Source organism: Rhinopithecus bieti, unplaced genomic scaffold (assembly GCF_001698545.2).
Source record: "Rhinopithecus bieti isolate Rb0 unplaced genomic scaffold, ASM169854v2 scaffold_12859, whole genome shotgun sequence".
Lineage (NCBI taxonomy): Eukaryota > Metazoa > Chordata > Mammalia > Primates > Cercopithecidae > Rhinopithecus > Rhinopithecus bieti.
The window spans coordinates 692,345-719,910 of NW_016807388.1; the positions used below are offsets into that span (position 1 = coordinate 692,345).

The 27,566-nt window shown below is 39.2% G+C and overlaps 1 protein-coding gene across 1 annotated transcript; it reads left to right on the forward strand.

The window, feature by feature from the left end:
- Positions 1-4,883: 4,883 nt before the first annotated feature.
- RAG1 (recombination activating 1) lies at positions 4,884-16,583 on the forward strand. Its single transcript, XM_017881640.1, has 2 exons — positions 4,884-4,992; positions 10,098-16,583. The coding sequence occupies exon 2, from the start codon at positions 10,112-10,114 to the stop codon at positions 13,241-13,243; it is 3,132 nt and encodes a 1,043-aa protein (XP_017737129.1). The 5' UTR covers positions 4,884-4,992; positions 10,098-10,111; the 3' UTR covers positions 13,244-16,583.
- The last annotated feature ends 10,983 nt before the right edge of the window (positions 16,584-27,566 follow it).

Below are 27,566 nucleotides of genomic sequence, written 5' to 3' on the forward strand. Positions count from 1 at the left end.
TTCTGGAGAATCCTAACTAGTACAAGGCCCTATCTCCAGATACAGTCACATGCTGAAGTACTGGGGGTTAGGGCTTTAATATATAAATTTTGAGATGAAACAGTTCCACCTCTAACACCTGCCTTCAGGTCAACAGACAGCAACCACAAATTATTGTAACTATATACTATATTATTATTATTATTATCAAGATAGATAGCTTTTATGGAGACAGGGGGTTATGAGCCTAGGTGGCCAAAAGGTCACTGCACCTAGAATTGACTCCTGGTATCTTACACAGTCTCTACATGACAGTATGGCCCATGAGCAACAGAGGAGTTACAAAGAGGCTTCGGAGGCCTGAGGACTATTCACATTGTCTTGCCATGTTGCTGAGAACATTTTTTTTTTTCCTGATAATACACATGATACATGCTAATTAAGGACAATCATAGGTTTTTATGTTGGTGATTGGATCACTTTTTGGAGAGGTCACTGGAGAGATTGGAAAGGTCGAGGGAGGCCTGAGAATAATAAAGGTAAATCCCTTTTGATAGCAGCGTAAAGGACTGCAAATCTCAACCACAGCACAGCTCAACTAGTCTCCTCTTATTTGCTACATAGCAAAGTTACTTTTTGAAACTGATTTATAGACAAGAATCACTAGAATTCAGATGGGTCTTTATAAAAATTTATATAAATTATTTTATATTTAATTCAGATGGGTCTTTAAATTTATATAACGACTCCTGTTAGCCATTCTCACATGTGGAAAGGAAGACTTTTTTTCTATAATGATAATGGCAAAGTGAGATTTTTTTTGGAAATGCATTCTTTGAGTGAAAAGAATGTGCCAAGAAAAATGTATAACAAGACAAACATTTAAATAGCATTGTAAATCAGAAACTATTTTTTTGAGAAACATAGACAATTTAAAAGCAGATTTTGTGTAAAAATAACCAGAAAATGATGCTCCTTTTCTATCTCTCTCCAGAAGCACTAACTGTTCGTAAGCACTAACTGTTCAACTTATGAAATAAGACATGGTCCTCATGTCTTCTCTTGTTTGAGGAATAAGGAGAAGGTATTTATTACATGTTTTCTGGGACTGGTCAGGATTAGCAAGACAATGAGAATGGAGTTCTATGTTGTCTCTTGACCTTTATGGAAGACTGGAGTTAATGAAGTGTGGGGTCTTGTGCAAGTAACTTTGACCTTTTAAGCTTTTGGCTCTGTTTCCTAGTCTATAGGAATTGTGGGGAATTTCTACAAAGGCAAGTGATGGTGGAAGCGGGGGGTAGGGAGAAAAGAGGTTGGGATAAGGGGAAGAGGGAAGAGAAGAGAAGAGAAACAAACACATAATTCATTCTTAACCAGTTCATGGATTCAACAACTTCTGAGACTTTTCTCATGGCTTTTCTGATAGTCAAGAATACAGACTTTTCTTTGCCCACACGATGGCACTAGCTGCTTAGAAAACAGCGTAGCTAAAATCAGAAAGCCCGCAGAAGCACTCCTGAAAGCATGGAGAGTGAGCTGCAGTTGATGTTTAGAGCAATTAATAACGCATTAGAAATTTTACTAACAGGGGTAATTCACATTGAGTTAATTAGAAAACAATTTTAAGACAGAGAAAGGGGGGAGAAATGAGTGTGTGGAGATGCTGTCTCTCTGCCACCAGTGCAGGGTGGCGAGTTTGCATACTCACCCAGGGCTCTGATCTAGCTATGACCTGTTAAGGTTCTGCTCCATTGCCAGCTTGAGTTTCTTTACCATCTAAGATGCATCTTGGGCGAGTTAGGGAGGGGTGTTCCCTTTTCAGTGTAGTGGAAAGAACGTTGTCCTGGGAGCTGGGAGATCAGATTTGTAATGCTATTTCTGCTACTAATTCCCTTCTGTGACATTGAATAGGAACACTTTGCCCTTCAGGAATAAATAAAACACATGCATTGGGGCAAGTAACCTCTAAGTTCCCTTCTAGTTCTGGCTTTCAAATTGGTGATGTTAGAAGACAAGAGTTTTGCTAGTTAAAGATGTATAGATACATGCTTATGTATGTAATCTCAATGTCTGTAAACAGCATGTGCTGAATTATGATAAGAGCTCAAAATGCAGCGTTCACACATTCAGACCATGGCTGCAGGAGTAGATTTTGATTGTTATCAGCAATTGGAACTCATTGCTGTCTGGGAAGAAATTGAATTTGAAAAGGTTACTTAAAAGGGCCTTTGGGAGCCAAGGGGAGTAAGTGTAGGCAACCTGCTAAGGGGGATTGGGGCTTGGATGGAGAGTCAGGTGAAAGCAGGGATGCAGGGAGCACATTGCCTGGAGGAGCAGGGCCAGTGAAGGGCCTGTCGGCACTTCCAGGACTAACAATAGCTAATCACTAGTCTGGGAGGTCTGTACTCAGGGCTGGAACTTGGCACCAAATTGTCCAGGCTCTAGTTCACCCTTTTCATTCTTTGTCTCTTGCAACAATTGGCCAATACATGTCGGCTGTGTTTTATTTTTAATTTGCTTGGAGCAACATGCATCCTAGGCAGCTCTGACTTTGCTATTTTATGATGCAAGTCAAGGTTTTCTTGTCACGTGGAAAACATATGAAATAAAGACAGTGAATAAAATGTTAGTGTCCAGGCAGAGGGACAATGGGGCATCTTTTAACTTGTTTTTTCCAGGTGATCCAAGGGAGGTCTCACTTCTCAGCAGGAGACAAGTGCCTTGATTTCAACATGGATGGGAGAAATTGGGAGAAACATGGAAATACTGGTGATGTATACAAATCCAGACTTTTATTAAACAAAACATTTAGAAAACTGTATCTTCATATTCACCCAGTATTTTGTTATGTCTCATTTGAAATTCGTTGAGTACATTATTTGTAAATATTGTGATTTTTCCTAATTATAAAAGTATATATAGCTGATGAAAAATTCAGCAATACGGTATGTTAAATATGATTTAAAAAAAGAGAGAAAGAGAGAGAGAGAAAGCTCCTCCATTATCTGGTCTGAACCTCACACCCCCACCGTTCTTTGATGAGTACATTTGACCAGCTTACTTTTCAAGAAAAATCGAAAAGGATTCCATCTGTAAATTTTTCAGCTCAGGGAAATTTTCTAACTCTGGTTTGGAGGTTACGGGCAACCTACCAACTCTGTTCACCTTAGACTCTTGATTCTAAACCAAGGAAAGTCCAAAACAAACTGGTGCATTTTGTCACCTTAATTTCACGTAATTTCCAAGTGAACCTACAGAACTGAAGCCTAATCCTTGAACTTGGTGCTTTGTTCTAATAATGTGAGATATTATTGTTTTGCTCTTTTCTTCAAGGGGAAGCATGAACATCTGACCTTTTCTTTTTCTTTCTGTAAGTCCATTGGAGATGCAAGATTTTAAGGAGCAGGAAGATGGGTGGGAAGGACACCCTATTGCATGTAAGTCATGTTATGACTCCTCTCTACTTGACCTCATTGTGTAAGGAGGGCCCAGGGCTACAAAGCTTGCTTCCTGATGGTTCTGTTGGACATGAACACTGTCTTCAGGAAATTCTTAGCTCTCAGCTGCCTTTTCTCGCCATGTTGCCTTAAATATGACCCTCAGGTAAGGCTGCATATCCTTAGGGAAAAACACACTGAAGCACCTAGAAGCCACAGACCAGTTTCTCCTCTCCCCCAATGTTACTGCAGTGGCTTCTGCCTTGTCTTTAGTGAGCAGAAGCTGTGGCTCCAGGTCTGTTGTGTAGTTAGACAGGTCCAAATGCAAAAGAGTGGAGATGTAAGAGGAGCGTCTAATGAGGGCAGCACAGACCAGTGAAATCCTTGCACCTGCCTCCTTGAAAGTTTTTTTGAGAATCAGACAAGCAAGGAATCTCTCACTTATTAGCTGAACACAGAAAGACTTTGAGGATAAAGCTGGTCTGAGAATTATAAAGGGGTTTTGAAACAGAGACAGAGGTGTGTATATACCTATTCATTCTTAAGTTTTCCTTAGACTACTACTACAAAGTGGCTTTCATTATTCTCCTTTCATGGCATAATGGAGTGATTAAGAACATGAGCTTTGGAATTCCACCTCACCTTCACTAAGTAGTGGCTGTGTGACCATGGGCAAGTCACTCCATTGCTCTGAACTTTTGTCACTTCTTTTTAGAGATAATACTATCAAATACGTATGATTGTTGTGAAAATTAAATGACACATAAAATACTTAGAAACCTGGCCCATTGCTCTCAATAATGGGGACTAATATTATTAATCTTAGGTTGCAGGTGATGAGATTGAAGTTCATAAAGTCTAAGCAATGAATCAAAGGCCTAAGTCAAGATTTAAATCCAGGTCTGTTGACTTCCATACTCGAATAATGTTTAAACTTAGAGTAGTTGCAAGGAGCATCAACCTTCCTCAGCAAGATTTGATCAGGTTGAAAGATTCTGAGATTGTTTGGATACCATTTCAAGATAATAATAAAAAAAATCCCATAGTGTTGTTAATATCTGATGAACATTCACAAAGAGGCAGGCATCATTTCAAGTATTTTCCTATAACAACTCTCATCGTGTAACATTATTGACTCTTTGAGGTATACACTACTAGCATTTCCTTTGAGATGTAGAAGATATAAAACCCTGGCATAAGCTGGGGCTTATACTGACTGACAAGACCATTTCCAACCCAGACATTCTCAGGGAGGGAACTGGCAGCCAGTGCCCCAGCAAACTCACACATCGTTCTACACTCAGGCCTCCTCTGAGCTAAGCTTCCTAAAGAGCCAGGTGGCAGCTGGAGCTGGGGTCTCCTGGCTTGTGATTGGCTGCCATCATTTGTGGTTAGCCCTCCATGGTGGGGGAGGCTGGGAAGGACAGTGGAAGCTGATAAACAGCTCAGCAGCATGTTCTGAGAAACGAGAGCAAGGAGAGAGCAGAGAACACACTTTGCCTTCTCTTTGGTATTGAGTAATATCAACCAAATTGCAGACATCTCAACACTTTGGCCAGGCAGCCTGCTGAGCAAGGTAACACTCATACTTTTCATGCCTTGAGCCAAAATATTTATTACATTTTTATGTTTCTGACTAGAAGTGCTTGAGCTTTTTTTCCTTCCAGGTGATGAGAGGATGGAATGAGCAAAGCTACATCAATTTTTTTTTTTAATGTATGAAAATAAAAAAGGTATAAGAGGCCAAGTTTAGGGCCACTGAAGGTTCATAGAAAGATGCGAAATATCTGAAGTACTATAAATGAATGCTATTGTCAGAGGAAGGGTTTAAGGAGTGCTTCTTGAATGAATGTGTACAAATCAGCAGAAGGTAAGGTGTGAGACTCTTGGAAATAAATACTGTTAGTTCAGGCAAGAAAAATAGTCAGGAACGCAAGTTCTAGGGTGGGAGGAAATGTGTGGTTTCCCAGGTATGAACAAGTATTACCAGGCATTTCCTGAACTAGATTGGCCTAAGTAGGAGACCAATGTTTCTCGAAATATCTGCTCATTTTAGAATCACTGAATGTTTAAAAATGCAATTCCTGGATTCCTTCCCTAACAGCCAGACTCTTTGGGACCTGATGATCTGCATTTCTTTTTAAAAACAAGTTCACTCATGATTCTGATTTGTATTAATTTAGAGAATTGCCATGGTAGAGATCCTGCTTTGAGGTTTTGTTCTTGAGTCAGGATTCCTGGCCAGGGATTGTGATGATAAATTTCACTTTCTGAAGTGGTTTATGCAAAAGGTTGTCTGAAGGAAGAGCAAGGATTATAGTGTTATTTTGTGGATACTTGAGACTTACAAAAAGCCTTTGTATTTTGTCACGTTTTTGATGCATGATGTTTGACAAAAGACAGACGATGGTATTTGCAGAGTGAATGAATAAGTGGAACAGGTGTGATAATGAGAGGTCACACTTGAGCACACAGTTATTACTTGAAAATTGTGTACAGACTAAGTTGAAGACGTTAGGAGGGAAGATTGTGGGCCAAGTAATGGGGTGTATGTGTGTGTGTAGGGTGGGCAGCTGGGATGGAAATGGGGGGCTGCTGCTGCTGCTGTGCCCTAGCCTCCTGAACTAATGATATCACTCACCGGAAACTACTGTTCCTGCAGTGTCCAAGCCACCCCAAACTAGTTTGTCAAAATGAATCTGTGCTGTGTGGAGGGAGGCACCCCTGCACCTCTGATGTCAGATGGCAATGCTGAGATGGCAGTGCATGGTGGGGACAGGGCTGAGCCAGCACCAACCACTCAGGCTTTGAGATCCTGAGGCTGGTCTGCTGCTGAGATCTTTTGTTAGAAGAGAGGAGATCAAGCATTTGCAAAGTTTCTGAGTGTCAAAACCTGAGTCCAAGATAACTCCTTCACAATCCTAACTTCATGCTGTCTACAGGTCCATATTTTAGCCTTCTTTCTACATGTTTATCCGAAAAGAATGAGAAGCTAAGGGTGGTGTTCAGATTTGAAATTAGCCAGATCTTAAGCTTTTCTGGGGGAAATTTAGAAGAAAATATGGAAAAGTGACTATAAGCACATATAAATCTAGTCTTTAACACAGTTTTATCCAGAATAAATGTATCACAAAGTTAATAAAATAGTACTTGCTTGTTTTGAATAATTCAAATGATACAAAATGAATAAAATAAAAGTGCAAGAGGCCCTCTTATCAATGCCAATTCTATTTTTTTCAGAAATTAAACACTGTTAAGATTTTAGTGCATATCCTTTCAGAATTTCTGTGATTTCATATATGTACAAATACAAACATATATACACAAACAGAATCCTACTATACTTGCTATTGTCATTCTATTCTCTCCTTTTTCATGTGGGCATCTTTCCATGTCACTGATGCATACAGAAATTGCACATATGCATCAGTGCATACAGAAAATTAAATTTTCTGCATGTTTTTCCACTGTATGTCTGGACCATAGTTTATTTAGTAATGCCCTTTGGGTAATTATTTATATTGTTTCCTGCTTTTTCAAAGTAACAGTTTTTGAAACAAATCTCTCTGTCTTTATATAAATATTGTTGTATTCCTGTGGAAATGTTTCTGTTGGATAACTTCCCAAAAGGAGATTTATTGCACCAAAGATAATATATTTAAAAATTTTAAAGACATTGCTAAATTGTCTAGTAGGCATTTGATACCAATTTATACTCCTCCCAAGAATGTATGGAGATATCTTAATTTCTCCATGCCTTCATTAATGCTGAACCATATAAGTAGTTTTAATCTTTGCTAATTGAATAGATAAAAAGTATCTAATCTAAACCTAGTTCTTAAAAGTTCTATTTTCTACCAAAAGTAATACATGTCTATTTTAGGGAGTAAAAATCACAAGTAAGGATAAAAAATACTGCATTAATAAACACAGGAGTGTAGATGTCTCTGAACATGCTGATTTGATTTCCTTTGGATAAATACCCAGTAGTAGGAGTGCTGGATCGTGTAATAATTCTATCTTTAGTTTTTTTGAGGACTTTCATACTATTCTTCATAGTGGCTGTACTAAGTTACATTCCTATTATTGCTTGTCATTTGGATAACATCTATTTTAACTGGGATGAGATGACATCTCATTGTAGTTTTGATTTGCATTTCTCTGATGATCAGTGATACTGAGCACCCTTTCATATACCTGTTTTCCATTTGTATGTCTTCCTTTGAGAAATGTCTACTCAGATATTTTGCCCATTTAAAAATTGGATTATTAGTTTGTTTTCTGTAGAGTCATTTGAGCTCCTTATATATTCTGGTTATTAATCTCTTGTCAGATGCATAGCTTACAAATATTTTCTCCCATCATGTGGATTTTGTCTTCATTTTGTGGATTGTTTACTTTGCTGTGCAAAAGCTTTTAACTTGATGCAATCCCATTTGTCCATTTTTGCTTTGGTTGCATTCCACAGGAGTATTTAAACAAATGTAGTTTGGTAGATTTTGGTGTGGTAATTCAGGTCAGTGGGAGTCAGGGGAGAAATGTATAGGGAAGTGAGATAGTTCCAGGGATCCTACCACGATGCCTTATGATTGACTTACTCAATTTGAAAGTCAGTATTAAACTTGATGAACTCTAGAGATGGTCATGCATTTTAAAAAGAATTACTCAAAATATTACTCAAAATATTATCTTGGAATACCAGAGAGCAAGTGATTTAAGAATAGGCTGGGAAGTAAAATGCTAAAAGAATGAGAAGGTATTTGGGGTTGAGTTCAACCTAAGAGGCAGGGAAACCACAGGGAAAGACCTAGCACCTGCCACAAAAGATAATTAGGAAGCTGAATGGAACTATAAGCAATTTTGAGGTGTTCGTTGGGCTGCAGTTGAAATATTTTTTGAGGTTAATGAGAAATTTGAAATGGCTGTGTATTAACTCTTGCATAGTCCTGCATAAGTAACAATCTAATAGGATTTCTCTGTTAATCAAGTCTTAGAAATTTGCTTTTAATTTTTATGAAAAACACCCATTTCTTCTTTTTGAGACAGAGTCTTGCTCTGTTGTTCAGGCTGGGGTGCAGTAGTGGGATCTTGGCTCACTTCAACCTCTGCCTCCCGGGTTCAGGCGATTCTCCTGCCTCAGCCTCCTGAGTAGCTGGAATTACAGGTGCCTGCCACCATGCCCGGCTAATTGTTTTTTGTATTTTTAGTAGAGACGGAGTTTCACCACATTGGGTAGGCTGGTCTCACGCTGACCACCTTGGCCTCCCAAAGTGTTGGGATTCCAGGCATGAGCCACTGCACCCATGCCCAAAAACACCAATTTCTGATGTGTAATGCTTGTAAGATGGAACAAACTTCAGTAAAGCAGGGACTTGAAAAGAATCTTTGGTAGCAGCTGTCAAGGTTAGCCCTTGCCCCTCTGTATCCCCAATCCCACCCCTGCTGAAAGTGTGTTCATCTGAGAATTTGTCTCCATAACTATGTGACTATAAAAATTCTCATCGATTTTGTTAGTTGATCAGTTGAGGAGAAAATATATGTTACTTGACGTAACTGGTGGGTCGAAAGAGTTAACCCAGGCAAATTTGAGATAGGTGGATGGGATGATGGATTGAAAATACAGTTGCTCTTTTTACAATTATGTACTAAGTAATTTGGGAAAGATTGGTCTAATTGGGTTTAAAGAGTACACCTCACATGGCATTGTTAGGCTTTTTTTCTGCATCGCTAGTGATCTGTGCACTACAACTGAAATCAGTAGAGTTTCCTGGCATATGCAATTGCCAAAATGTTTTTTACCAGAAGAGAAACAATACTCCCACCTCTTCTTATTGTGTTACAAACTATAGTGCTAATGACCATCGACCGACAATGACTTTCAGGATGACCTGTGTGAGTTTTATCTGAAACCATGTGAATTTTTCATCTTAAAAGTCCCTCAGAATCTCAGTTTATGTACACGCTGGTTTGTTGCAGGTTTAGAGTTCTGTGGTTTTTGTTTCTAATGTAGACACAGCCTTATAATTTACAACAGCATTCACTAATTAAAATTGTAAGCATAATTACTATCCATGATACTTATTATTAGTTTGCACTCATAAAGCTCAAAATTCACTTGATCCTTTCAAGTAGTGAATAATTAGTTTCTTTGGGTTTGCAGCTTTATCATCCTTTTATGACCCATTTGGAAGAAATAAACAACCAACCTCCCGGAAGACTGCTTTAAAAAGCTGGAAATATATTGTCCAGCTAGTGCAATGAGGCTAATACAATGTGGAAAATATTACTTTTCTTTGGTGTTAGTAGCCAGTTCATCTTTACATTTACTGAACAAATAACTATTGAGCACCTAATGTATACTAGGACCCTTGGGAAGACAAAGATAAATCAAAAATTCTGTCCTCAAAGACCTTAAGGTGTTTGTGGAAGGAAATAAAACTTTACATGTATATATCTAAACATTTATATGTGTGTAACAGGTATAAGTAACCGTAAACACTGTCAGAACAGGAAATAACTCTATGATCAGCACCTAACATGATATATTAAGATAGAAGATTTAATACATATCTTTTGGAATACATGAATAAATAATTGAATGTATTTATTTTTATTATTTATAAGATACATCAGTGGGATATTGATATTGGTCTTAATATGTTTTGTTTTCATTGTTCTCAGGTACCTCAGCCAGCATGGCGGCCTCTTTCCCACCCACCTTGGGACTCAGTTCTGCCCCAGATGAAATTCAGCACCCACATATTAAATTTTCAGAATGGAAGTTTAAGCTGTTCCGGGTGAGATCCTTTGAAAAGACACCTGAAGAAGCTCAAAGGGAAAAGAAGGATTCCTTTGAGGGGAAACCCTCTCTGGAGCAATCTCCAGCAGTCCTGGACAAGGCTGACGGTCAGAAGCTGGTCCCAAATCAGCCAGTGTTAAAAGCCCATCCTAAGTTTTCAAAGAAATTTCATGACAGTGGGAAAGCAAGAGTTAAAGCCATCCATCAAGCCAACCTTCGACATCTCTGCCGCATCTGTGGGAATTCTTTTAAAACTGATGAGCACAACAGGAGATATCCAGTTCATGGTCCTGTGGATGGTAAAACCCTAGGCCTTTTACGAAAGAAGGAAAAGAGAGCTACTTCCTGGCCAGACCTCATTACTAAGGTTTTCCGGATTGATGTGAAGGCAGATGTTGACTCGATCCACCCCACTGAGTTCTGCCATAACTGCTGGAGCATCATGCACAGGAAGTTTAGCAGTGCCCCTTGTGAGGTTTACTTCCCGAGGAATGTGACCGTGGAGTGGCACCCCCACACACCATCCTGTGACATCTGCAACACTGCCCGTCGGGGACTCAAGAGGAAGAGTCTTCAGCCAAACTTGCAGCTCAGCAAAAAACTCAAAACTGTGCTTGACCAAGCAAGACAAGCCCGTCAGCGCAAGAGAAGAGCTCAGGCAAGGACCAACAGCAAGGATGTCATGAAGAAGATCACCAACTGCAGTAAGATACATCTTAGTACCAAGCTCCTTGCAGTGGACTTCCCAGAGCACTTCGTGAAATCCGTCTCCTGCCAGATCTGTGAACACATTCTGGCCGACCCTGTGGAGACCAACTGTAAGCATGTCTATTGCCGAGTCTGCATTCTCAGATGCCTCAAAGTCGTGGGCAGCTATTGTCCCTCTTGCCGATATCCATGCTTCCCTACTGACCTGGAGAGTCCAGTGAAGTCCTTTCTGAGCATCTTGAATTCCCTGATGGTGAAATGTCCAGCAAAAGAGTGCAATCAGGAGATCAGTTTGGAAAAATATAATCACCATGTCTCAAGTCACAAGGAATCAAAAGAGAATTTTGTGCACATTAATAAAGGGGGCCGGCCCCGCCAACATCTTCTGTCGCTGACTCGGAGAGCTCAGAAGCACCGGCTGAGGGAGCTCAAGCTGCAAGTCAAAGCCTTTGCTGACAAAGAAGAAGGTGGAGATGTGAAGTCGGTGTGCATGACCTTGTTCCTGCTGGCTCTGAGGGCGAGGAATGAGCACAGGCAAGCCGACGAGCTGGAGGCCATCATGCAGGGAAAGGGCTCTGGGCTGCAACCAGCTGTTTGCTTGGCCATCCGTGTCAACACCTTCCTCAGCTGCAGTCAGTACCACAAGATGTACAGGACTGTGAAAGCCATCACAGGGAGACAGATTTTTCAGCCTTTGCATGCCCTTCGGAATGCTGAGAAGGTACTTCTGCCGGGCTACCACCACTTTGAGTGGCAGCCACCTCTGAAGAATGTGTCTTCCAGCACTGATGTTGGCATTATTGATGGGCTCTCTGGACTATCATCCTCTGTGGATGATTACCCAGTGGACACCATTGCAAAGAGGTTCCGCTATGATTCAGCTTTGGTGTCTGCTTTGATGGACATGGAAGAAGACATCTTGGAAGGCATGAGATCCCAAGACCTTGATGATTACCTGAATGGCCCCTTCACAGTGGTGGTGAAGGAGTCTTGTGATGGAATGGGAGATGTGAGTGAGAAGCACGGGAGTGGGCCAGTAGTTCCAGAAAAGGCAGTCCGTTTTTCATTCACAATCATGAAAATTACTATCGCCCACAGCTCTCAGAATGTGAAAGTATTTGAGGAAGCCAAACCTAACTCTGAACTGTGTTGCAAGCCATTGTGCCTTATGCTGGCAGATGAGTCTGACCACGAGACCCTGACTGCCATCCTGAGCCCTCTCATTGCCGAGAGGGAGGCCATAAAGAGCAGTGAATTAATGCTTGAGCTGGGAGGCATTCTACGGACTTTCAAGTTCATCTTCAGGGGTACCGGATATGATGAAAAACTTGTGCGGGAAGTGGAAGGCCTCGAGGCTTCTGGCTCAGTCTACATTTGTACTCTTTGTGACGCCACCCGTCTGGAAGCCTCTCAAAATCTTGTCTTCCACTCTATAACCAGAAGCCATGCTGAGAACCTGGAACGTTATGAGGTCTGGCGTTCCAATCCTTACCATGAGTCTGTGGAAGAACTGCGGGATCGGGTGAAAGGGGTCTCAGCCAAACCTTTCATTGAGACAGTCCCTTCCATAGACGCACTCCACTGTGACATTGGTAATGCAGCTGAGTTCTACAAGATCTTCCAGCTAGAGATAGGGGAGGTGTATAAGAATCCCAATGCTTCCAAAGAGGAAAGGAAAAGGTGGCAGGCCACACTGGACAAGCATCTCCGGAAGAAGATGAACCTCAAACCAATCATGAGGATGAATGGCAACTTTGCCAGGAAGCTCATGACCAAAGAGACTGTGGATGCAGTTTGTGAGCTAATTCCTTCGGAGGAGAGGCACGAGGCTCTGAGGGAGCTGATGGATCTTTACCTCAAGATGAAACCGGTGTGGCGGTCATCATGCCCTGCTAAAGAGTGCCCAGAATCCCTCTGCCAGTACAGTTTCAATTCACAGCGTTTTGCTGAGCTCCTTTCTACCAAGTTCAAGTATAGGTATGAGGGAAAAATCACCAATTATTTTCACAAAACTCTGGCCCACGTTCCTGAAATTATTGAGAGGGATGGCTCCATTGGGGCATGGGCAAGTGAGGGAAATGAGTCTGGTAACAAACTGTTTAGGCGCTTCCGGAAAATGAATGCCAGGCAGTCCAAATGCTATGAGATGGAAGATGTCCTGAAACACCACTGGCTGTACACCTCCAAATACCTCCAGAAGTTTATGAATGCTCATAATGCATTAAAAACCTCTGGGTTTAACATGGACTCTCAGGCAAGCTTAGGGGACCCATTAGGCATAGAGGACTCTCTGGAAAGCCAAGATTCAATGGAATTTTAAGTAGGGCAACCACTTATGAGTTGGTTTTTGCAATTGAGTTTCCCTCTGGGTTGCATTGAGGGCTTCTCCTAGCACCCTTTACTGCTGTGTACGGGGCTTCACCACCCAAGAGGTGGTAGGTTGGAGCGAGATGCTACAGACGCTCTCAAGTCAGGAATGGAAACTGATGAGCTGGTTGCTTGAGCCTTTTAGTGAGTTCCAAAAAGCAACAGGAAAAATTAGTTATCTGAAAGCTCAATAACTCATAACAGGAGTAACTGCAGGGGACGAGAGTAAACAAAGATCTGTGTGTGCTGGGGAACTGTCGTGAAAATCAAAGCCAAGGTTATCAAAGAACAGCCTGCGAGGCCAGGAAAGAAATTGGTCTTGTGGTTTTCATTTTCCCCTTGATTTATTATATTTTGTATTGAGATATGATAAGTGCCTTCTATTTCATTTTGAATAATTCTTCATTTTAAAATTTTACATATCTTGGCTTGTTCTATAAGATTCAAAAGAGCTTTTAAATTTTCTAATACTATCTCATATTTGTACAGCACAATGACCTTTACAAAGTGCTCTCAATGCATTTACCATTTGTTATATTTATGCAGAATTACTTTACATCAGGACAATTTTGAGAAAATCAGTCCTTTTTTATGTTTAAATTATGTATCTATTATAACCTTCAGAGTTTAGGAGGTCATCCGCTGTCATGGATTTTTTTTTTTTTTTGTCATGGATTTTTTAATAATGAATTTAGAATACACCTGCTAGCTACAGTTAGTTATTACATGTTTTGATAATACATATTTACTTAGCTATCAGAGTGTGATTCTTTATTTTTGCTTTTTAATTTCATGTAATTTAGAGTTTCCAAATTTACACCTTCTGCATACAATCTTAAAGCCACAGAGGCTTGTAAGAATATAGGTTAGCTTGATGTCTAAAAATATATTTCATATCTTACTGAAATATTTTGCCAGACTTTCTCCAAATGAAACCTGAATCAATTTTTCTAAATCTAGGTTTCATAGAGTCCTCTCCTTTGCAATGTATTATTCTTTCTATAATGATCAGTTTACTTTCAGTGGATTCAGAATTATGTAGCAGGATAACCTTGTATTTTTCCATCTGCTAAGTTTAGATGGAGTCCAAATGCAGTACAGCAGAAGAGTTAACATTTACACAGTGCTTTTTTTGAGGAATGTTTTCACACTCATTTTTCCTTACAACAATTCTGAGGAGTAGGTGTTGTTATTATCTCCATTTGATGGGGGTTTAAATGATTTGCTGAAAATTATTTAGGGGTAATAAATACTTGACTTGGAAATTGAACACAGCTCTTTTGTCTCCAAAGCCCTTCTTTCCACCACAAATTAATCACTATTTTATAAGGTAACGTCAGAATTTGTTTAGGATTCACAACTAATCACTGTAGCACATGACCTTGGGATTACATTTTTATGGGGCAGGAGTAAGCAAGTTTTTAAGTCATTTGTGTGCTCTGGCCCTTTTGATAGAAGAAAGCAACACAAAAGCTCCAAAGAGCCCCCTGATCCTCTTGTGGCTCCAGTTATTTGGCAACTATTATCTGCATCCTTAGGAATTTGGGATTTGCCGGTTGCTGGCAATGTAGAGCAGGCATGGAATTTTATATGCTAGTGAGTCATAATGATATGTTAGTGTTAATTAGTTTTTTTCTTCCTTTGATTTTATTGGCCATAATTGCTACTCTTCATACACAGTATATTAAAGAGCTTGATAATTTAGTTGTCAAAAGTGCATCAGTGACATTATCCTAAATGGTATGCATTTGGTGCTTCTGCAGGGATTCAACTCAGTATCTTTCATTAACAAATACAGCAGTTTTCCTTGCTTTTTATATGCAGAATATCAAAGTCACTTCTACTTTAGTTGTCAAAAACACATACATATTTTAACATTAGTTTTTTTGAAAACTCTTGGTTTTGTTTTTTTTTGGAAATGAATGGGCTACTAAGCCACCCTTTCCCTTCATACTGCTTAATCCTTCCAGTATGTCCCTGCACTAATAAACAGCTAAATTCACATAATTATCCTATTCCCTAAAGCATGGTAGTGCTGGTTTATAGATTTTTTTTTTCCCATTTCTACTCTTTTACTCTATTGGTGGCACTGTAAATACTTTCCCATATCAAATTATCCTTTTCTAACACTGTAGGAGCTATTTTGAATGCATGTGACTAAGAGCATGATTTATAGCACAACCTTTCCAATAATCCCTTAATCAGATCACATTTTGATAAACCCTGGGAACATCTGGCTGCAGGAATTTCAATATGTAGAAACGCTGCCTATGTTTTTTTTGCCCTTATTGTTGAGATTGCAATATGCTAGACCCTAGTTTTATACTAGAGTTTTATTTTTAACAATGCCTATTGCAAGTGCAATTACATACTCCAGGGAAATTCACCACACTGAATGGAGCATTTGTGTGTGTGTGTGTGAAGTATATACTGGGACTTCGGAAGTGCAATGTATTTTTCTCCTGTGAAACCTGATTCTACAAGTTTTCCTGTCAAGCCACTCAGGTGCATTGCAGGGACCAGTGATAATGGCTGATGAAAACTGATGATTGGTCGGTGAGGTCAAAAGGAGCCTTCAGATTAATAAACATGCCCTGAGAAGCAAGAGGAGGAGAAAAGATGTCTTTTCTTCCACGTGAACTGGAATTTAGTTTTGCCTCAAATTTTTTCCCACAAGATATAGATGAGGATAAAGATTGTTTTGGTTGAGAGTGTGGGTCTTGCATTACATCAAACAATTCAAATTCCACACAGATAAGAGGCAGGATATGTAAGCGCCAGTGGTAGTTGGGAGGAATAAACCATCATTTGGATGCAGGTGGTTTTTGATTGCAGATATGTGTGTGTCTTCAGTAATTGTATGACAGATGGTGTATTCTTTTCATGTTAAAAGATTTTAAGTAAGAGTAGATACTTTGTACCCATTTTACATTTTCTTATTTTAACTAGTAATCTACATAAATATACCTCAGAGATCATTTTTGGCAATATTTTTTGTTTTGTAGAATTGCACTTCAGTTTATTTTCTTACAAATAACCTTACATTTTGTTTAATGGCTTCCAAGAGCCTTTTTTATTTTTATTTTTTCTATTTCAGAGAAAATTCAGGTACCAGGATGCAATGGATTTATTTGATGCAGGGGACCTGTATTTCCATGTCAAATGTTTTCAAATAAAAGAAATACGAATTTCAATACTTATTTTATATTTTAATATTTCCATTCATTAATATTATGGTTATTGTCGGCAATTTTACATTTGAATATTTGAAATAAAAGTTTAAGATTTGAAAATAGTATGTTTTGTAATTTCTATTCAAATATTAATAATAATATTGAGTGTAGCATTTAAAAATTAATATCTTTTACTTTGAGAGAAATACAGAATAAATTTGGTGGTCTTTGGATTAAAGGACAATCAAATAATGATTATGTGAAAATTTATCCTAATGGAGATGAGACAATTTTTTCCCCAGATACATAGGATAAATGGTAAATCTTTTATTTGTTTTTTAACTTTTTTGAGACTAGTGAAAATACAGACTTATTCTCCAGAAAATTCACATACTTATTATATTAGGCCATTCTTAGCATTACTATAAATAAATACCTGAGGCTGGGTAATTTATAAAGAAAAGAGGTTTCATTGGTTCACAGTTTTGCAGTAAGTATGGCACTAGCATCTAATTCAACTTCTGGTGAGGCCTCAGAAAGCTACAATCATGGCACAAAGGGAAAGGAGAGCAGGAGCGTCACACGGCAAGAATGGGAACAAGGGTGGGGAGGTGCCACACACTTTTACACAACCAGATCTCATGTAAACTTGCTGAGCAAGAACTTGCTCATCATCATGAGAATAGCACCAAGCCATCCGTAAGGGATCTGCCCTCATAATCCAATCACCTCCCATCAGTCCTGACCTCCAACATTGGGGTTACATTTCAACATGCGAATTGGAGGGGACAAATATCCAAAACATAGCATTCTGCCCCTGGCCTTCCAAATCTCATGTTCTCTTCACTTTGCAAAATACAATCATCCCCTCCCAACAGTACCCCAAAGTCTTTACTCATTCCAAGTATCAACTTAAAAGTCCCAAAGTCCTAAGTCTAGAGTCGCATCATTGGAGACTCAAGGCAAATTTCTTCCTGACCCTGTAAAATAAAAATCAAGTTATTGACTTCCAAGATACAATGGTGGTAGAGGCATTGGACTGACATTCTCATTCCAAAAAGGAGAAATTGGCCAAAAGAAAGGAGTAATAGGCCCCACACAAAACCGAGAAGGGCAGACATTAAACCTTAAAGCTCCAAAATAATGTCTGTTGACACCACGTCCCACATCCAAGGCATGTTGCTGCAAGCGGTGGGCTTCCAATGCCTTGGGCAGCTCCACCCCTATGGCTGCACAAGGTGCAGCCCGCATTGCTGCTCTCAAGGGTTGGAGTTGAGTGACTGCAGCTTTTCCCTGCTGAGGTTGCAAGTTGCAGGTAGCCATAGCACTCTCGGGGTTAGAGGGTGGTGGTCCCATCCCACAGCTCCACTAGGCAATAACCTGGTAAGGACTTTGTATGTGGGTTCCAACTCCACATTTCCCCTCTGCATTTTCCTAGTAGAGGCTCTTTGCAAGTGCTCACCCATAGAGTAGGCTTTTGCTTTAGCACCCAGGTTTTCTCATACATCCTCTGAAATCTAGGGCAAAGCTGCCAAGCCTTCTTCTCTCCTGCATTCTGGGCACCTGCAGGCTTAAAACCATGTGGTAGCTGCCAAGGCTTATGGCTGTGCCCTCTGGAGCTGCAGCCTGAACTGTATCTGGGGCCCTTTGAGCCAAAGCTGGAGCTGAGTGGCCTGAATGCAGACAGCAGTGTCCCAAGGCTGTGCAAGGTAGCAGGGCCCTGGGATTGGCCCCCGAAACCATTCTTTCCTCCTAGGCCCTGGGCCTGTGATGGGAGGGGTTGCCTCAAAGATCTCTGAAATGCCTTCAAGACCTTCCCTTTGTCTGGGATAGTAGCACTTGGCTTTCTTTTAGTCACGCTAATCTCTGAAGCCAGTGGTTGCTTTGTAGCTGCTTGAATTCCTCCTTTATCACAAAGTCAAGCTGCAAATTTTCCAAACTTTTACATTCTGCTATCATTTTAAACATAAATTCCAAATTGACGTCATTCCTTTGCTCCTGTATTTGATCTTAGGCTGTTATAAGCAGCCAGGCTACATCTTACATACTTTGGTGCATAGAAATTTCTTCTACTAGATACCCTAAGTCATCACCCTTAAGTTCAACCTTCACTGGTCTCTAGGATGTGAACACAATGCAGCCAAGCTCTTTGCTAAGGAATAACACAGGTGACCTTTACTCCAGTTCCTAGTAGCTTCCACATTTCCCTCTGAGACCTCATTAGCCTACCCTTCACTATCCATATCTCTATCAGCATTTTGATCATAACCATTTAACCAGTCTCTAATAAGTTACAAACTTTCCCTCATTTTCCTATCTTCTTCTGAACCTCCAGGCTCTTCCAATTTTAACCTCTGCCTGTTACCCGGTTCCAAAGCCACTTCCACATTTTCAGGTATCTTTATAGCAATGTCCCACTCCTTGTTACCAATTTTCTGTATGGGGCCATTCTTGCATTGCTATAAAGAAACATCTGAGACTTGATAATTTATAAAGAAAAGAGGTTTATTTGGCTCACAGTTCTACAGGTTGTTCAGAAAGCATGACACTGGTGTCACATACTGAAAGTGGGAGCAAGGGTGGGAGTAAGGTGCTCCACACTTTAAACAACCAGATCTTGCATGAACTTTTAGAGCAAGAACTTGCTCATTATCATGAGGAGAGCACCAAGCCATTCATGAGGGATCTGTTCCTGTGATCCAATCACCTTTCACCAGGTTCCACTTCCAACACTGGGGATTACATTTCAAGGTGAGATTTGGAGGAACAAACATCCGAACAGCATCACTTATATACTCAAAATTTTGGTCAGTGTTGTTGACTTTTCCAGGGTCACTCAGAAAACAGCAGAACTGGCTACAGTCCAAGTGCTTTTAGTCAGTGCTTTTAATAATAATAATAAATAATAGTAATAATAGCTATCATTTACCAAACTTTTTTGTGTGCTAACCACTTTGCATACAATTTCTTATTTGATCCTTTTGAAGTGGATACTCCTATTATCTCCAGGTTACACTTGAAATAACTGAAGCTTATGTCAGCTAGAAAATGGCAGAGCCACATCCACACATTTTTAAGTACCATAGACCCACCTTAGCTGGAGGTTTCCTAGCTCCCTTCCAGTCAAGGCTTAGATTCAGTCTGGCTGTCTCTCTACAGCTATACCATTTTTAAAACATATTGAAATATGTTTGTAGGTAAATAGCCTGTGGCCCAAGACCCAAGTGCCCTTTTGCTACTCTCACAGCCCTACTCTATCTTTCAGGAACTGTGGATCGCTCCACAATCCAGCAAGTAACTTGCAGCACTGCTGGAGGCCTCTGGACCTGAGTTTTTAAACATTTGAATATTTGAATGCTACCTCTACCTTTCAGAATGTAGCACCTTCTTACCTTTTAAGACCCAGGTAAAGTCTGCATCCTTCTCACCCTTTCTAGTTACTTCAGCCTATATATTAAATACATATTTGTAGGATGCCTTCTGTGGGCAATGTCGGCTTGGCAGAGGAGAAACAGTGGTGAAGAACATAGACAGTTTCTGCTCACAAACAGCTGGGGAGAGATAGACTTCAAATCAACAATAGGACTCTAAATGCACTGCCACACACTCTAGTAGGTGTCATGAAGGAAAAACACTAAATGTGATCAGAGCACAATAGGTGCAGTATGAAGTACAATAGGACAATAGAATTTAACCTGCAGTATCAGAGAAAGCATCTAGGGAAAAGGAACTTTTCAGTGGAGACTGGGAAAATGAGTGGGTGAGATCAGGTAGGTTACCTGGAGTGAGAGACCTGGAGTAAAGTTAGTCTGTGGAAAGACTCTGTGAGGGGAGTGCAATTGTCAGTGTTTAGGAAGTGAAGGAAGGTAAGTGTTCAGGAGCAACCTGAAGGAGGAGCTGCTCTGGAGAATCAGGCAGACGTTTTATAATGCAGGACCGAATGGACTTGAGTGCTATCAGAAGTGCAAAGGAATAAAACCACTGAAGAGTTTGAGGTGGGCCAATGAGGCAATCCACACCACAACAGCAGTGGGGCACGAGTGAAATTCTTTTGGAAGCTATAAAGTATGAGGGAATTGATCCAAGTTTGAGAAGAGTTATGCAAATGAAGCTAAATGATGGGGTAGCAATTTCAAGTATTTTTTTTTCTCCTCAATGATACCTGCCTACTGATTCACATGTCTCACTTCTTTAGATGATTGTGCCCAACTCTAGGCAGGAGATGAAGGAAGGTTCTCAGTCCTTGATAGCCTTGTTTGTTTTTTCACGAAGTCAGTGTTTCTTTCCCTGACTTTTTTCCTTCTTTCTTTGGAAATTTTCTTTTTCCCCCCTTTTGGCCTTTACATAATCTTTTTCTTCTTTTTGATGATGACAACATATTTGTGCCATCGCAAAATACATGCCAACTTACTTGGAGGCCAAGACCTGCAAATTGTTTTTATACTGAGGTCTGATCCAGGTCTAAATAAATACTTAATCTCACATAGACATTTTTTCATCTTTTCCTCAAGCAACTAAAACTTTTTCATAATTGAAAATTGATGATTTAGCCATCTTTTGCACACACACAAACCCTGCCTCTTTTAAGTTATCACTATACATTTTGCATAGCATTTCAAATAGTCTTTTCTACATTTCCAGTTATCTTGATCACAACATCTCTTCAGCAGGGCCAAAGAAAACAATTTAAATTTAAAACAATTAGAAATATTTTAGCCCAATTTCTTAATTTTCCCAGTATATCCCAAGTCAAAGAAAAAAATGAACTGTTATTGCACGGACAGCCTGGACTACACAGTTTCACATTTGAGTCTATTATTTTATTTTCCACAACTCTCTCGTCCTACCCCTTTTCCCCATTCTATAGTGAGAGTATAAATTCACTAAAGGTGAGGCTTACGTTTTATATTTCTTTTGCAGGTCTCATAATATTTAATGTCAATCTTGGATTTTCAATAAATGCTTACTGATGTATACCCTGAATAAGCCTACTGGTAGAAGAATTGAGCCATGGATTCAGGAGATTTTTATTCTTAACCATCCTCTTAAAAGGAGTAGTACTGATAACTTTTCTATTCTCACAAATTGTGATTTAAGTGAATACACACATTTTTTTGGATTGATATCTGGAGACAGGGTGAAGAATTGGTTTTCTTAGAAATAAGTGTGCAGTGTTAGATGTTTCTTGACAGAATTAGGTTTGGAAAATGTGTTATCATCTATGGTGAAGTCCAAGCCAAAAAGCAATATTCTATGCTAGAGTGGAACTTTGTGGCATATAAGTAATGTGGAATTCTTGTCACTGTATATTACAACGGTTGTCTATTCTATCAAAATTTACCATGATATCTATTCTAATCCTGTGTGAACTCTTTTCACCAGAAAGGAGAATAAATATAACCTAAGAGCTCATCACCTTCTGTGAATTTTGCTGTACTTTTGATTTCCAAGTTCTGTGAGATATTTTAATTGATCACGATATTTAGAACACATAATTTATTTCCACAGCTCCTCCTTCATGTATTAAAGAATCAGAAAGATAGTAAGACAATAGCTGCAGAAATGAATAAATTTCAGTCCCTATAGATGGAACTTAATTTAATTCAATGAACATTCATTGAGCAACTATAATGTACGAGACTCTATGCCTTCTGTTAAGAACATGCAACTGAGAGAGAAACTTTCTTTTAAGAAGCCTATTGTCAAATAGCTTCTCTATTTGAAGATCAGGCATATACATAAATGTTTATAAGTTGATAGGTGCTATGAAAAGTGATGGTTTGGATAGAGGGGTGAGTATTCCACACTTTTTAAACCAAAGGCTTTACAGAGAACAACTAAATCTTGAAAGATGATCGTTATTAACCAGGAAGACGGACTTTTCAGGTGGAGGATTTCCAGCATTGATAGAGAGTAAGTACCAGGGGTGTGCGTAGAAGGGAAGGATGGCCTACAGAGTCATATCTTGCCATAATGTGGCATTTGGATGTTTTTTTTTTCTCATGGAAGATGGGAAGTCACTGAAGAGTTTTCATCAATGAAACATCAGACTTTTATTTTTGAATGTTCCCTGTGATTTCAGCACAGTTAGAGGACTGGAAGGAGGCAAGGCGAAGGCAGGGAGACCAGTTAGGAGGTTGCAAAAGGTAATAAAAGGTAATAAAAGCAGTGGCAATAAGTATACACAGGTTGTATATTAGTCCGTTTTCACATTGCTGATAAAGACATACCTGAGACTGGGTAATTTATACAGGAAAAAGCATTTAATGGACTTACAGTTCCACATGGCTGGGGAGGCCTCACAATCATGGCAGAAGGAAATCAGGAGCAAGTCATGTCTTATACATGGATGGCAGCAGGCAAAGAGAGAGCTTGTGCAGCGAAACTCCGCCTTATAGAACCATCAAATCTTGTGAGACTTATTCACTGTCATGAGAAAAGCAAGGGAAAGACCTGCTCCATGATTCAATTACCTCCCACCAGTTCCTCCCATAACACATGGCGATTCAAGATGAGATTTGGGTGTGGACATAGCCAAACCATATCACACAGCATGTACTTTTGTTTGTAGCCTACAAGAGCTATTCTAGTACCTTTCATTACTATTTCAGGGCAAATGGGGCTATTGCAGCTGGAATGTTTAAAATGTATACTATGTCAGATGCTGGCTAAATGCTTGACACTTGCAATTCCCTTTTATAGACACACAGTTAAATTACATTTCCCAGCCTTCTTGCATCTAGGTGGGGCCATGTGACTAGCTTTTGCCAATGAAAGTCAGAGAAAATGATGTATCATTTGCGGGCTGAAATATTTACAAGTGAATGTGCCTTCCCCACATTTTCTCTTTTTCTTTCTTTTTTTCTTTTTGTATCTGAAGTCTTGAGGACACACGATGGAGATAAAGATGTTAGAGTTGCCATATAGAAAAAGCCTGGATCCCTGAGACAAATCTTGGAGGACAGTCACTCAGGTGAATAACCTGATAAGAACACCTGCATTGGATTTTCCGTGAGCAAGAAATAAACTTTAAATGACTTACTGAAGTGTTTGAGAGTTTTCGTTATAGCAGCTAGTGTTAATTACCCTAATACATATTTTCTTATTCTTACCTTTGCCATCAGCCAGAAGTTTGTTGGTTTCCTTTAAGCTCATATCCCTTGCTTCTTTAGTTGCTTTAAGTTTTTACTGTCTCTCTCTCTTTGTGTGTGTGTGTGTGTGTGTGTGTGTGTGTGTGTGTGTGTGTATATGCCATATCTGTATAAACACATGTATGTTTAGCAGTAGTCACTCTGCTGGATGCTGGAGATTCAATAATAAATAATTAAGATCTCTGTCATGATGGAATTAAGAGATAACAGGAGGAAAAGATAAGTTATAAGTAGTTATAACAAATGTAACAAAGCATAATTAGTGCTATGCTAGAAAAAGTATACGTCACTTTGGTTACTTGCAATAAAAGTCAGATACAACTCAGTAATGTATTTAATTCAATTCAGCTTAACAACACATTACCTAAGGTATACTAGGCATTAAGTTAAGTACTTGACATAAAAATTATAAAAACATTGTTCTAGTATTCATGAAACTCATAGTTGATTGGAAGAGTCAGACACTTAGAATACTTGCCAAGTAGTAGTTTTTAACTCATTTAGGTGTAACAACAGAAATAATTACAAGGTGTTGAAGCAGCACCAAGGAGGATGTGATGGACTCTGTGTTGTACAATACTGCGAGATAGTACTTGACTAGTTTTCCTCCTAGATCTTTCTTTTATCCAAGATTTGAGTGTGAAAAGTCTATGCTTAGGAATTTGGTGCAGTGGCTTATTCCTATAACCCTAGTGCTTTGGGAGGCTGAGACAGGAGGATTGCTTGAGGCCAGGAGTTCAAGATCAGCCTGGGGAAGATATGAAGACCCCATCTCTGCTAAAAATAAAACAATTAGCTGGGTATGATGGTATGCACCTGAAGCTCTAGCTACTTGGGAGCTGAGGTAGGAGGATTTCTTGAGCCTAGGAGTTAGAGGTTGCAGAGAGTCATGATGGTGCCACTGAACTCTAGCCTGTGTGACAGAGTGATCCTCCATATCTTAAAAAAAGAAAGAAGCCTAAAAAAAGAAAGAAAAAGAAAAAAAGAAAAAGGAAAATAGTCTATGCCTCATGGGGAAATGGAAAAAATAGAAAATATTAGCATTATGTTTTGAAGAGTATCTGATGAGTAAGAGCTATTCTGTCACACCCTCAGTCATTCAATAGTCATTCTTTCACGCAATAAATACGTATTTGGTAAGCAACATGACAAGAAACTGTTTCCATGCCTAGATAAAGATTTTTGAGAAGTGAATTTGAGACAAAGATGGAGTGAGCAGACAGTGTGGGTCCCAGGGAAAAGAATTCTTCATACCATATACCTTGGGCTGAGCTGTGGAGTTGGAGAGAGCACTAGGAATCCCATATTAGTTTCTGGGAGTTAGGAGCAGTGGGGATGTACATCTTACTTCCGTGATAGAGCCTAGGAAACAAGTAACATCCAGAGGTGAAATATTGGTGATGTGTGTTTAGCCAGTGGTAGTTTGGACGAGACTCTGTGGTCCAGAAAGCTGCAACAGTAGTAGGATGTGCCCAAGAAAGGTACAGAAATAAACAAGTTCCTAGATGGTCCCAAACAGAGAACTGTGGCCATGCTGGGAAAGGAAGAGGCAGAATGATTTCCTTGTCATCATGTTAGCTCACCAGAGACCAGAAAACAGCTTAGAGAGGGCTAGACATAAGGACAACCTGCAGTGAAGACTGAGCTGCAATTCAGGATCATCCTCCAAGTCTGATAATGGCGATGGATGTTGTAGCTGAAGTTGATGAGAAGGAAAGATGACCCTAAGCACCAGATACTTCACCTTTCATCACCCCTCTCCTGACAACTCAGCATTATATTTCTCCCTGGAACTTGGATGAAAAGTTGGGTGAAAATAGGTAGAACTCTAAAATTGTTGAAATTATATTTCCAGCATACAGTCAAAGAGATGCATAATAGTATGTAACCTGAGTTAGAGAAAAATTCAGCCAGGTTTATTTCTTGCACCCTGAGTATTTAAGCTGTAAAAGATAGCGGGGTTCAGAGAAGTCTTCTAGAGGGAGGAGGTATCTAAACTAGGATATAAAGAGTGAATAGAACTTAGGCTGCCTAAAATATTTTTATGTAGTCCTTAATGATGTGTGGTCTAGATTTTGTATTTGTCAGTTGGAATGTGTATTATGTATGTTTATTATGGTAAAATCTCTGGCAAATACCCTCTTAAATAATTTTTACTCAGTGTCCGCATTTATTTCACAATGATAGAGAATAATGAAACTATGTTTTTGAACACACGTATAACAAGAGTATACATTATTTTTCAGTTTATAATAATGTGCTTGGCTCTTAGTGATTTTATTTTACTAACGAAAAATTGGATCCCTAGCTCCTGCCAGGCTCTCTGGGCTCACGCCATTCCACCCCTACTTGTTTACTGTGTTTTAACCAGGCTGACCTTTCAGTTCTTCAAATGTGACAAGCTTCATCTCTCCCCAGAGCCTTTGGAATAGCAATTTCTTTTTCTTTATACTTTCCCTTTCCCCTAACACATTGAACTCACCTGTACTTACAGACGTGCATAGTCCCCTGAAATGATTACCTTGGGAAGCCATATACTTATTTCTTGATACTACTCCTGTAGTCTTGTGTAAACAATTTTGGGACTTTCCTTTAAAACCCATTCATAAGCCATATCAGAAAATCCATTTTGTTAGCTTGTATTCACACTTTGTTTTTGACCTAAAGTGGTAGTGTAATACTGAAAATCTCACTCTGCTAGATTTCAAATGACACTTGTCTGTTTCCAGAAATTAAATCCATCTTTAATGAAGAAAGAGGTACAGCTGTTGAACATTTTCAAGGGAATGAACCATGGATTCTGAAAGTGATTGATTGAAATGTGAGTCCCTGAAACATTTTTGGCAAAGGCAATATTATTGAAATAGGTGTCTGCTCTTCTAACGTGGCTCATTTGAATGTTTGCATTAGCTTATTAGAAAAGCAGCGACATTATCTTAAAGTCACATCGAGTAAACTGATTGCTGAGATGACATAAAAAGACTTAATTTTACTCAAATATATAATCTGTATAACCAATATGCCTGCTGTTGACACACACACACACACACACACACACACACACACACACACCTTCCCCCAAAAGCAGCTATGCTGGTGAGATCTGAGTTTGACTAAGAAACTCAGTGAGTTCACAATTGAATCACTTAGATTACCATATGTGGATGCATTGGCTACAAAATAAATATGTGGTAATAATTCTTTAGCTACTGAATCACTGCATACAAATCAAGAAGAGAGAATATACCTACTCCTTGGGGAAATTTCACTTTTGGACTCTGTAAAGCATATTTTTGCTCCAACTTGTGCCATTTTCTACTAACAAATAGAAAAAAAATCAAAGTGGACTGATCCTGAAAAAATTAGTTTAATTTTGCCGTTATTTAGGTAACATATCTTAATAACTTGAGTAAATCAATATGAACAGAAGATTTTATATTTTATTATTTTACATAGGTGATGGAAACAACAAAAGATCAAATCAACGTGCAACAATTGTTCAACAGGAATATTCAGTGAGCAACATTATTGAAACAGAGTGAACATGATTCAGTTTATCAACATTAACTTCAGTATCTGGGACATGGAACTATCAGCAGAAGAACTTGTGCTCCAGCGTTTCATCTCTTGTATAATTCATGTTTCCCCTAAATTTGCTAGTTGTACCTTACACACTAGACTTTCAATGAAGAGTAAGAGTCTTCACTGTAACTGTGGCTGAAGCTCTTAAGTTAAGGTTTTTCCAGAAAAAATTTTTTTTTTCAGGAAAATATTCCAGGAGGAAAGAAATTTGTTGTTAAGGTAATCTAGCTATCAATTGATGTCTTGAAACCTTAAAATTAACAGTCATTTCAACTAGTTTCATCCTAGTGAGTGTCTAATTAAACCTTGGCAAGATCACTGATTTTATAATATTCACTGGCAGCAATCTCCACATGTTAACTACACACAC

What these genes read in the sequence shown, in the direction of transcription:
- RAG1 (XM_017881640.1), top strand. Translation starts at nt 10,112, where the DNA reads ATGGCGGCCTCTTTCCCACCCACCTTGGGACTCAGTTCTGCCCCAGAT.